The following is a 12,803-nucleotide window of genomic DNA, read 5'->3' on the forward strand; positions in this document are numbered from 1 at the left end:
TTTATTTTTATTTTATTTTTATTTTAGCCTTGGCCTTTTGAATCCATGCCATATAAAACAGAAGTAATAGTAAGTGTCAGTGGGCCATATGAGTTTCTTGTGGACATCACAAGCACAAAGCAAACAAATCACCCTTACTTCAGGTTTTTTTTTTTTTTTTTCTTATTTGGTAGTTTGCTTTTACTTTTTCAAATTTTTACAAAACATGATTTGTAGGGAAATTGAAAAAAAAACTCTTATGTTTGATTATGTATAGCTTATGTTGAATATGCTATATCTGAATTAAGGCGCAGAATGTGGTTTCAATATTCCAAAAATGTTGTTTTTTTATATTTTTATATTGTAGTTTTTCACCTAAACATGGGGGTGATAAAGGTCAAATAGTAAAACTGACCGAAAATCCAAATATTTTTATCAATAATAAATATTGATTGATTCACAGAAAGAAGGCTCTGCTATGTATATGATGGGACTACAAGGGGATTGTATAAAACATTGGAAGCACTTGGATGGGATGTATCTATCATATTTAACAAATGTTTCTCCATCAGTTTACCATTGTTTAGACTAATCATACATCTCTTACAGAAATACTCCATGTGAATTCAATGGATAACCCGTAGATTTTAATTGAAATCCCATGAAATTCTATGGGAACCCTATGGTTAAAATACGAATTTTAAGGTTACCCCATGGGTCCCAATTTTTACCATAGATCAAAAAAATATTTGATGTTCAAGAAAATATCTGATGATATTTTACCTTGTATGTTATGTCATAAAACTTATGCGGGTTGGGTTTGCATGTTTATATGCCAATTAAAATAATATGGGATTTCAATGACCTAAACAATCCCATGAAGAGCTGTGAAAAGAACACATGGTATTTCAATTGCTTTTTGGTCACCATTTGGTAAACCATGGATCATGGGTTATCCATAGGAAAACCATGAAAAAAACATGGTATTTTAATTGATATTTGAAGATCATAAGAAGTCAATGGGTCATGGAATAGCCATGACCTATGGTGATCTAAATGCCAATTGAAATATGATTTTTCATGGTTCTCCTATGTTTATTTTATATATAAGGACAGGTTTTCCTATGTTTATTTTACTATAAGGGACATGTATCTAAACAGCATTTGCTCCACAACTATGAAGGTGTTGAAAAATAGTTCAATTCTTGGATCAAACCAAAAAATGAGACATTTTGTTTCTATTTAAAAGTCACCATAAAAATTTGGTATTTTTTTTAACAGAAAACCAAGAATCTGATGCTTAATGGTAATTTGATTAAATAAGAAATTATAAATCAGTATTTACAAAATGAATTTCTTTTCCTTTTAAAAAAAAAGGTTGGTATGTACTTGTAGAAAGCTACATAGAAAATAGGTTTCAAGATTATTTTTTAATTTGTTTAATACTATTTTTAGAAAATTGGTACTTCAAAAGTTTGAGCAAAGTATGAAAAAGTAAGTATAAAAAAAAGGTTTTAAAAAAGAATTTTCTAAACCAAATTTTTTAGTTTTCAAATCTTAATTTGGTTAGTAAAAATTTTTATTCTTAATTTATTTTGATGTATTACTTTTTTTTTACTTTTTTTTTTTAATGTATTTAATAGTTATAAGATATGTAAACTATGTTTAAAATACTCAGTTTTGACTGTGTATGTACAAAATTTGTATATGCACAAGGGCATATAAATATATGCACTTTTACTTCTATGACAAACTTTTATTATGAAATTTTATACTATAAAAAAAAATTTATTTTGACATTATTTTATGAATCTAGAGAATAAAAGTTTTTTTTATCATTACCTCTTCAGTATGTTCAGTCTTTCCTAGCCTTAAATTGTTTGTAACTAATATTGCTTTTGTTTGTAACTGAAATGTTTTTATCTACAGGAAGTGCTAGCATTTATTCCAATAATTGCTATAATTGCTAAACCAAGTGGTTACAGAGATATGATTTTACAACTTCTCTGCAATCATTAAAAATGGCTGCTTAAATAATTGACCTTTTGTTATGTTTTCCCTATATTTTACTTTTTTTTAGTCTTGAAGCATCAGACCAATTAATTGTTCAACTACATCTATTTCCTACTCAGTCAACTGCTGTGCTTGTTCCTGATGCTGTTGCTCAAGGATCACCTTTGTTTTTCATGCCTCCTAATTCTGACACACCAGTAGGAGTTTTTGTTTATTTTAGATTCAGTATTAGTTTTAAAGTACTGTTTAATAAAATATTTTGATAATAGTGCTATAAGACTTAAGAATTTGTCTTTTTACATAGATCTTGGCATTACAGTATGGCAACAGCAAGTGAGAATTATTTCATATTTGATGTTATTTTTTTTGGAATATAAGTATTTTTTGGGTAAATAAATAAAGGAAAACTTTTTTAGAAAATCAAAACCAGCTGAAATACAGTTTGCAAACTTTTGGAAGCCAGTTGTCAGTATGGACACAAGGACATGGTAACCATGGTTATAATTTCTTTGATTCAGAAGAATATTGTTTTTTTTATTTCATGATTTAATATGTGAACTTTTGTGAAATTAGTTTTAACAAAAGAAAAAATTTCAGGTCTAAATGGTTGCATTGTCACAGGATTAGCATTCTGCTCCAACATGATAGGTGATGTATTTCCTCTGAAAGTATGCTGTCTTTTCTTTCACTATTTACTCTGATTTTAATCATTTTTAAGTTTTTAAGAGTTTTGTTGCAATTTTGTGCAATTTTTAAAATTGTCAGTCTGGAAGAGAATTAAATTTATACATAAAATTTTTATAAAGTTGAAAAAAAGTTAACCCAAAGGCAGGTTTGTGTTTATTACAAAGTAGTTATAATATTTAGATATTAATTATTGTATATATTGAATACATTAGACCTATTACAAAGGATCTTTTTATGCCAATGTCAAATAAAAATTATCCTTCTGTTCATTGTCGGGCTGCTGTAACTGCATTCAATGGTCTGTTAAAAAGTTGGTGCTCATTTACTCTTCTAGAGAATCACTCTTACATAAAGTTTATTGCCAGGTTATTTTTATTTTTATTATTGTAACTAGTTGCCTGACTTTATAATGTATGATAAATTTTATAGATCAGAGAATTTTGTTTACCTAAATTTTTGTTTAATTAACCTTATCATCCTTTAGGAACTCTGAAGATAAGCCTTCATCATTTTGTGTACTTCGATTAAAACACAAAGGCCTGTGTATTGTTATTAGGCTTGGTTTCCTTGCTGGTACACCTGGGAAAGATCGCATCAAGGTGAATAGTTATTGACAAAATTTGCAAAATCTTGTTTTTAAATTATTATTAGTTTTTTAAATTATCAATTAGTCATTTACTTTATATTTGCATTATTTAAACTTTGCACTATGGATCAATGTGGATCAGAAAATTGTCTAGGTTTGATGCAGTGCCACCTGAGATTTTTTTTTTTTAGGTTGTAAGAATTTAAAAAAGTAGTTCACTTTTAACATTCCTTTTAAGTTTATCAGTATTTTTTAAAATTATAGCTACATTTTTGACATATCAATCTGGTCAATTTATGCTCTTTCTATTTTTCAAACCCATTCCATTCAGTCAAGAGAAACCATGTTGCTTTTTCAACTGCACTAATGAGATATTTGTTTTGAATAGCTAACAGCTGCCTAAATTACCATTAGTTCTGTGGTTTCTGGTTTCTAGTGTATTCATGAAACTGCATCATTGATTATCATGAATTTCTCTTCCTGCATTTGAAGACCAAGTACTTCCACATTTCAGATCAAATGCAACATTTTCTAATTTCATTTTTCAGATCTTTTGTGATGTGAATGAAGAAGGGTTTACATATATTATATTCCCTAGTAATTGATTCATGATGCTGCATGAAGTAAATTTAGCCTGCTCCTCACTATGAAACTCTTTGAAATTACTTAACTTCTAAAATATGTCTCCTTCTGCATGTTTCCACATAAAACTCTAATATACCAACTCTTAATATTTGAAGAAAAAAAAAAATATAGCACTTTTGTTTGTTTAGTTTTAAAAACCAATGCAAAAAATTTAATAAAAGCCTCAAACTCCTTTCCCTTTTGTTATTGAGAAAATATTTATTCCCAACGAAGCAACACCGAAATAGACAAACAAATAAAAAGCTCTTGAAAAATTCCTCTCTCCAGTGCATTTTTAGAAACATTTTATAGTAAGGAAAACTCAATATAGTTTATTTACATAAGTATTTTAAAGTACTAAATGTATAATACATTTTTAAACCTCAAAAAAAAAAAGTGCTTTATATAGACTTTTAGTGTGTCCACTAAGACAAAAAAATATGAATGGGTTCTTTTTATTTGTCTTTTTATTAACTATTACTTAAAATGTTTTTTTATTTCATTTTATTTTTCTTTTATTTTCTTATTTTATGTGTTTTTTTTGTTTGTTTACAGGAAGTTGAAAGTTTGAAAGAACAGTTGACAAATTTGCATGCACCAATTTTAAAACCAACAGTGGTGAATTCTTCTTTGCAAACAAAATCACAAATAGAACATCCATGTATAATATTTCTAACAAAGCAATTTGAACGTATCCTTGTCAAGTATGTACTGGTTTTATAATATTTAAGTTGTTACTGATGTTGTTATGGTATTTATGTAATCTGTTGTTTCTGTTTTTAACGACTGTTGGACAAATTTTAACTTAATTACTCTAGCTAATTAAACAATCAAGTGGTTTGATGCAAATGCAAATGCAAAAAAAAAAAATCTATAAAATGTTTACTTTGTTATTTAAAACACATTTATTTAAAGTTAAGTGCAACAGAATGAGAATCTTTTTGAAAATGTCTTAAAACATTTTCTTGTAAAAAAAACCCTAATATAAAAATAGTCAAGTTGTAAATTGTTTCAAAAAAGAAGAAATAGCTCAAAATACAATCTGTGATAACTTAAAAAGGCTTGAAATTGGTTAGGCTTTTTCTGATAAAAAGCACTCTGGTTGTCTGACATCCTGGACTAGGAAAAAGATCGCCAAACTAAAGAGACTTATCAACAATTGAAAAGGGGCCAGTCGAAGAAATTTGGGTCTTAAATTTGGTATAAAAATATGAATATTCAATACAGAAATTATGAAAAAATAAATACAGTGTACATACAGTGAACAACAAATAAAAGAAGCATAAAACTTGTTAACAACTCTATTAAAAAATCACTTCTGGTCATCAATAATGAAAAATACTTTTGCTTTGCGGGTGATAACATGTCTGGAAATTCTGGATACTGGACAAACACAAAAGAAATGCCCAGAAAGTGTTCACTTTGTAAGAAAAAACAAATTTCTAAAAAATTTATTAAAATGGGTAGCCCTATTTGATCATAGTATGTTTAAGCCATTTTTTTGTAGTTCCAAGGCTATAGCATTCAATACATCAATCTGCATCAATCAATGTTTAGAAAAACAGCTTCTTCCATTCATTCATCAAGCTCTCATTATTCTAAAGATTATCTAAATTGGATGGACAAATATCGCAATTTTAATGATAAGAAATTCAACCCCCCAAATGTGCCTCAAGCAAAACCAATTGAGAGCTTTTAGGAACATTTGACTCAAAAAGTTTACAAGGAAGGTTGGTATGCTTCAACTAGCAAGTCTTGATTGATTGCATCAAATTTAAACTAAAAGAAATTAATTTGATTTTTTACAGTGATTTTATTAAAATTATTTAAAGCAAAATTATGATCATTTCCAGGTGATTGAGTTTTTTTATATAAGAAAGAACTGATTTTTATCCAAAAAATACCTTATTTTAGCTAGACTTGATAAAAGTTTTTATTTATTTACAAAAAAAGATATTAAAGTTGTTTTTTTTTATTCAATAACTCATGCATTACCCATTATAGTAATCGCTTATAATTATAAAAACGACTAATAATTATTGGGCTGTCCAACAAGTTTGTGCCACAAAAGCATTCAATTCCAGAAAACTACAAATTACCATGTTGTTAATTTAGCACAAAGACATATTTAGTACAGCTAATCAATTATATATTCCCCTTCATTATTTATAGTGGTAAAAAGTAGTATTGTTTGAACCAAACCAATTTTCAGGCTAATTACGCAGTTCTTTATCAATCTCAAATGTAACACCATGTAGAGCATTCAAGTGAGCAAAATAAATGGAAATCAGAAGGCGCAATGTCAGGTGACTAGAATGCCTGACATTGCATCTTCTAAAGAACTTCTCATTGGAGTTCCTAAATGGCTGTTTTCATGAGATTTGCAATATGAGGTCTGGTGTTGTCATGTTGCAGGATCAGTTCATGAGAATAATTTGGTCATTTTTGCTGGGCAACTGTAGTTAGTCATTTGAGCAGTTAGCTTTAGACTTCCACGTTAATTGTTTGGTTTCTATTAAACAATTCTTAAAAAACAATTCCCTCCATTTCCCAAAATACACAGAGCATAGTTTTTGCATAAATGTAGATTTTCCTTGACAATTGGTGTCTCTTGCTCATTTTTGTTCACCTATCCTTTTTGTGGCTTCGTGTTTATGTAAAAGCACTATTTTTCATCTCCAGTGACAATTAGAATTAAAAATGGCTGATTTTGTTTTGAAGCCAATAGATGCCTAGCAAGCAGTGAAGCAGCAACATCAGCGCTCTAATTTTTGTCGCAAAAAGGTGTCAGAGATGTTGGCTTTTGTTGATTTGAAGTTCCATAAATCTGGATCTATAAAAGAAATTTTTTGGAAGCAGAAATATCAGGTCTCCAAAAAGTATGAAAAAACAAAAAGAAATGCTAAAAAATACTATACTACCAGAATTGTAAGCTAGTTGTTGTAAAAAAATTTACATACAGTATCATTGCATAAATAAAAGAATGACACGATTTATTGGACAACCCAATATAATAATCATTTATAACCATGATCATTTATAACTATTATATAATTTTAAATTATATAATTTTATTATACAATTTTTTGTAATTACAAAAACTATATATGATTATAGCATTTTTTTATAGTTTCAAAAGTTGTTTATAATTATGACAATTTCTAATTAGAGTAATTATTTATATTTATAATAATTAGTAAAAAAAATTTATTGTAGGTATGATGTAATACCTGATGAAGTTCGCAAAAGTGTGCAGTTATTGATGAACAAAAATATTGTTAAGCGACTTTCTGCAGATTTTTCTAGTGATTTTCATGAACAGAGCAGGTTGTTGCAGGAGCAGCAACGTATACCTGGTTCAATACTTTTAGAATACCTCTTTAATCAGCGATGGGTTTGGACTATGTATGACTATGAGCATGTTGTGTTAGAAGATAGAAATGTGGCCCAAATTTTAGATGCATTATCAAAGTTAGAAAAATGCTCTTTAATTTGCTTTTCTCATAATAATTTTTTCCATTATATATTTTATATTTTTCTAATTTTTTTTTTTGATATTATGATTGTTTATTTTTGTTTACTTTTTCTTTGTTTTTTGTTTAAAGAGTTCTTTAAAAAAACTTTTTTTTCATTCTTTTTTTTCTTCATTGTTTTGTCTTTTTTCTTTTCTTTTTTTGTTGTTGATTTTTTTTTGTTTTATAGTTTAGTTTTCTGTACTGATTATAGTATCTTGTTTTAAAGTGTTTAGTTTTTTGTTTGCAGACAACGTCTCCATGAAGGTTTCCACTTTTGTAGCAGTAGTAATAAAGGGATTATTAGTATGGTGAAAGAAGTGCATGTTATTGTAAGCTTTCTAATTGTTGCTCTATAATAATAGTATTGTTTAAAGTTTGTGTTTTTATTGCTGCTGCCAAAAGTGGAGAGAAAAATCGGTGAATGGTTTTTACTTTAAAAAATTGGAGAATGGTTTTTCTATTAAAGCTTTCTTTATGTTTTACAAATTTTAATGCTAAAAAAACTGTTTTAAAGTTTTACGTTTTAAAAAAGTTTAAACTTACAAAATTATTATATTTAGGTTGATTCAACAGAAGACAATTTGTCTAACTGCTGCGTGATTCAGTATGTAATTTTTCCTCCCCACTCTCAAATTTTGAAAGGTTCTGATGAAAAGATTGTTCAAGATGACTCGACAGAATGTTTGATTGTAAATGATGTTGAAGGAAATACTCAACTAGTTACTGAAATCTGGGTTGAGCCACAACTTGGCACAATGGATACTTCAAAGACTCCATTAGAATACATACATGGGATGGAGTATAAAAATATACCTTCAAAGGTAAAAACATTAAGTTTTACAGAATTTTGAAAAACATTTTTATATTTATAAAAAAGCTTAGCATTTTTATTTTTATTCTCTACTAATTAGATATTTGCAGTAGATGCCCAAATCATTACTGAAATGAGTACCTACATGTTTCTTCATTTGTCCTGCCAAAGCAAAATATTATCTTCGCCTATCAAAAACTGTGAGCTCCCAATTATTCCAACAGATCAATTTCAATCATCTTCCATGATAAAAGTTCCTTTTTTATTTGATGTTCTTCCTTTGTTAAAGAGATCAAGACTAATTCTAAGTTTATATCCATTGATGACAGTTCATTCTAACAAAGGTAACTTAAGTGGATTATGTGTGATTTTATACCTGTGGGTATAAAATCACACATATATATATGTGTGGGTATATATGTGTGGGTAATTGATGTTTTATTTATAATAAATTATCATTGTTTAGATCCGAATGATATCTTACTAATGCATTTGTCAAATACACTTAAAAACTTGACAGACTATGTGGTACCTTTAAGTACTAGCTCAATCAATACAATTGTAGCCTATCTTTGTCAGAGATGTATTGACAACAACATGAGTGTTTGGTGTGAAGATTTAAATGCACCAATTATGAGAGAAGATTACAAAAACTTAGAAGTTAATTTTATTTGCTATGCTAAGTCATTTGGGTCAAGGATCATTATTATCTTCGTTCCAAAAACAATCCAAGATTTAGACGCAGTTGTTAAACATGAAGATATTGTCAAAAGTAAGCTTTTTTTTACTTCTAAGATTTATTAATGGCTGCTCATAATGATTTACATAGATAAGTAAGGCATCAGTATGGAAAATTAGAGTTATTAAGATGTAATTATGGATAAGTAAGGTATCAGTATGGTAAGATATAGTCAGTAAAGGTGTAGTTATTATAGTTAGTTAAGTAAGTTAAGGTATGGATATTAATGTATCAGTGTGGTAAGTTATGGATATTAAGGTATCAGTATGGTGAGGTATGGATTAATAAAATTGTAATAGTTGTGAAATTTATAATAAAGGATAAAAAAATTTTTTAAAGCTGACAAATATATTTTTTAAATAAAGGCATGGTAGACACAAAAAGAGAGAAAGGGTTATTGAAGGATCATCAACACACAAATCGAAGAAATCTCCCTATATTTATCTTCGAATGTGAATATGATACTATTAATGCAGTTCCATCAACATTTCCTTCGTTTGAACAAGATGTTATTCAAGATTACTCAGCTGCATTGTCTGAAAGTGCACTTACACCACGGCATCTTAATCAAAAACTACCTGAAAACCGCTCAAAAGAGATTGCTTTTGTATGTCAAGCAGTTTATGATCATTATTTTTGGGCACTAGTTACCTCAGTTTATTATTGTCTTCAGAATGGCTATGCTCTTGATTCTGATGATGTTGAATTATCCATAGAACTAGTTTGTGAAGAATTTACAGAAGAGATTGATATAACACGTTTCATTAAAACCATATGCGGTTACTTTGAAGCTGATAACGCTACATCTAGTACTATTGAAGACATCGTGTTTCCTGAAACAGCTGATCAGCTTCAAATTTTCAACAAAAAACAGTTAAAAGAAAAAAAGTGCAGTTCAAGTGGATCAAGCTCTTTCATGAGTAGTTATGGTTCGCTAAGATCAAAAACAGTTGATTGTGATAATCTTGTGTTAAAAAATGAAATAAAAAACTTTTTTATGAAGATATTGGCAAAATATTTCACTCCTGTCCCAAATAACCCATACTTTATGTTTTTCTCTTCACAGCAAGAAGAAACATGCAATGATACTGTATGTAAATAATGTTTTTCTATTTTATTAAAAGTCTACAGGCTTAAATTATCATACTCTTATTTATTTTACTCTTATTACTTGGTTATCTAGTTAAAACATTTTTGGAGTATTTTAAAATATTTATTCATAAATTATCATACTCTTATAATTCTTGTTAAAACATTTTTGGAATAATTTAAAATATTTGTTCATAAATTAGGCACTAGTATAGAGTGTTTAGGCATAATATAGATCATTAACAATAATAATATAATTAGATCTGATAAATATATTAACAATATTAATAATTATTTTAATAATAATTACATTAATAATATTAGATCTAATGTTAGATCTAATATAGAGTGTTAAAAATTTCATTAATCCAAGGAAAATAAATACGAAGTTTCACATACAACTATTTAATATATTTTCTATAAATGTTAAGATAATTCTTACTAATTTAAAATCAATGTAATTATAATTAATTGTAACTAAATATTTACATAATTAGTATAATTACAAATAAGTCAATTGTAACTTTTTTTGAGTTATTAAAATGTTAACAACAACTATAATTTGTAAATTAACTAGTTTAATTTGTTAATAATTAATTAGTTAAAGTAGAATTTTCTTTTTCACTTGTTGCATTATAATTAGAACTTACTTAAAAAAAGTCAATGCTAAATAACTTTAAATTACTAAGAATCTTAATATTTATAACAAAAGAAATAGGAAACTTGTAGCCTTTTTGCTTTTAAAACAAAGTTACAATAAAAGAATAAATATTTCAAAGGAGTTTTATTCCTTGCCAAAGTGATAAAAATTTTATCTCAAAAGCTTTTTTCAAGTTTAACAACACAACTTTTGTTTTATATATGTAAAAGAAATGTATTTTATTTCAAGGAATTGCTGAGCTCCCAAAGTTCTTATTCAAGTCATGAAGAAGATCAGCTCTTAACATCTGGACCAGAAAGCGATAATCAAACAGAGGAAACAGATGAACCTGGTATCAGCTTTCCAAAAAAAGAGATTCCTCTTTTCCTTCATTTGACATCCTCTTGTCATTACAAAAGCTCAAATGATGGCTACACAATGAGACCAGTATCTGTAATGTCATTACCTACCTGCATTGGTGAAATTTATTTTTATTTAATTTTTAAAAGCAATAGATTAAAAATTCTCTGTGTTTGAATAATTTGATTTCTTTTTCTAGAGGAGATTTTAAACAAATTGGAAGACCATGGAAGAGATATAGATCTAAATGATAAAAGTTTTAAAATCACATTAGACTTAGTATGTCTCACACAGCCAAATGAACCTGAGGAAGGAGATGAATGGAATGCTCCCCATGATTTTTTAAATAGACAAAATTCGTCAGATAGTTTTTATTCCACACAATCACAAGAGCTCTTCCCCTCTAATAGAAAGCGATTGTTGACTGACATTTCAAAAGATGAAAGGTGTTTTTTTTAAGTGTAATTTTAGTTATTACTTTTTTAATATTCAAATATATAGAGCTTTTAAAGGAGAGAAAAAAAAAAGAATTAAAACCAAGTAAAGTTAATTTTAATTATTTTTTTTTTGTTAATGTAACTAAATATTTTTAGCTTCAAAAAAAAAAAGCTTTTGTTTAATGTTATAGTTATATGAAGCAGGATATTGGCTTGAATGGACTCCCTCATTCCCAAAAAAATGCAGTTTGTAAAATCATAGAGGAAATTAATTGGTTGATTAAAGATGAAATTGCTTCAGCACTCCGCGTGCGCGGACCTGTTGTTCCATCAAGCTTAGATGTTGTTGCTGAACACGTGAAAAATTCTGAAAGGGCAGAGAATTGTATCTTTACAAAGCATTTTTTTAAGTTTGTCACAGGCATTGAAAAAGCAAATGCAAATCTATCTTTACCTTTTTTTTTTTTTGAACTTGAAAGTCTCAATCTAAATGGATATATTTTAAAGAGAGTTCATAAATACTATTGTGTTGTTGTTGACAATATAGAGGCAGATCGCGAGAGTATAAAACTTGAACAAGAAAAAGAACAATCTAATAATCTATGGAAGAAAAAAGGGCATAGAAGAAGTCGATCAGATGATACTTTTCAAAGTTTCACCCAAAAACAGCCTTCTACAAATGAATCGGTTATGTCACGCAGTCATAGCGACACCTCAATCTTTTTAGATAGCTTGCGTCTACCTGCTTTGTTAAAGCATGTTGATCAATCTTCTACAGGTCACTTTTTAGAGAAAAAAGAGACAGATACTGCAAGTAATGTCTCTTCTAAAAACCAATCCATGCAGAGTTTAACAACAACAGATAATTTTTCTGTTAAGTTTCGAAGTAATAGTAACATAAAATTTTCACCAAATTGGATGGAAACAAGGCAAAAAATCAGCCATGAGCATATTCACAGTACACATACTATTCTGATAACAGTTATTTTGTTGGCAATATATATTTTTGTTTAATTTTTTTTTTTACACCTAAATATTCTTGTTTAACTAATTATCCTAAATTTTCTGGTAAATTCATAATATTTACCATAAAAATAGATGCTTCAGTTTCTGTCTACTTTTTTCATAGATAGTTCTGATGATGATCACTATGAAGAAGTAGATAACCTGGAACAGCATCTGCAGCCTTCTCCAGATTTCTGGTTATTTATGCGGTTTTCTGAAGAATCAGTTGATATTTATTTGCATCGAAGGTAATATTACTGAGAATCACAATGAAATCAAATAATATTTTTTATTCTTATTTCCTTCAAAGTTTTTGTA

At 28.0% G+C, this 12,803-nt stretch overlaps 1 protein-coding gene across 2 annotated transcripts in view; it reads left to right on the plus strand.

Annotated features, from left to right (window-relative positions):
* Positions 1-12,803, plus strand: part of LOC145182463 (KICSTOR complex protein SZT2-like) — a 38,310-nt gene that overhangs the window by 8,115 nt on the left and 17,392 nt on the right. For both annotated transcript variants that reach the window (XM_090084472.1, XM_090084473.1), the window contains exons 12-30: positions 28-143; positions 1,435-1,473; positions 2,060-2,189; positions 2,297-2,325; positions 2,409-2,480; positions 2,590-2,640; positions 2,892-3,044; positions 3,164-3,278; positions 4,445-4,593; positions 7,106-7,360; positions 7,652-7,733; positions 7,965-8,225; positions 8,316-8,559; positions 8,682-8,987; positions 9,320-10,044; positions 10,933-11,161; positions 11,243-11,489; positions 11,672-12,438; positions 12,610-12,733. In XM_090084472.1, the coding sequence (XP_089940598.1) occupies positions 28-143; positions 1,435-1,473; positions 2,060-2,189; positions 2,297-2,325; positions 2,409-2,480; positions 2,590-2,640; positions 2,892-3,044; positions 3,164-3,278; positions 4,445-4,593; positions 7,106-7,360; positions 7,652-7,733; positions 7,965-8,225; positions 8,316-8,559; positions 8,682-8,987; positions 9,320-10,044; positions 10,933-11,161; positions 11,243-11,489; positions 11,672-12,438; positions 12,610-12,733 (4,094 nt within the window). The remainder of the gene's footprint in view (positions 1-27; positions 144-1,434; positions 1,474-2,059; positions 2,190-2,296; positions 2,326-2,408; positions 2,481-2,589; positions 2,641-2,891; positions 3,045-3,163; positions 3,279-4,444; positions 4,594-7,105; positions 7,361-7,651; positions 7,734-7,964; positions 8,226-8,315; positions 8,560-8,681; positions 8,988-9,319; positions 10,045-10,932; positions 11,162-11,242; positions 11,490-11,671; positions 12,439-12,609; positions 12,734-12,803) is intronic.

This window comes from Hydra viridissima, unplaced genomic scaffold, assembly GCF_058129835.1.
Source record: "Hydra viridissima isolate aposymbiotic clone 2 unplaced genomic scaffold, HvirCarnegie_v1 scaffold_4, whole genome shotgun sequence".
NCBI classification, from domain to species: Eukaryota; Metazoa; Cnidaria; class Hydrozoa; order Anthoathecata; family Hydridae; genus Hydra; species Hydra viridissima.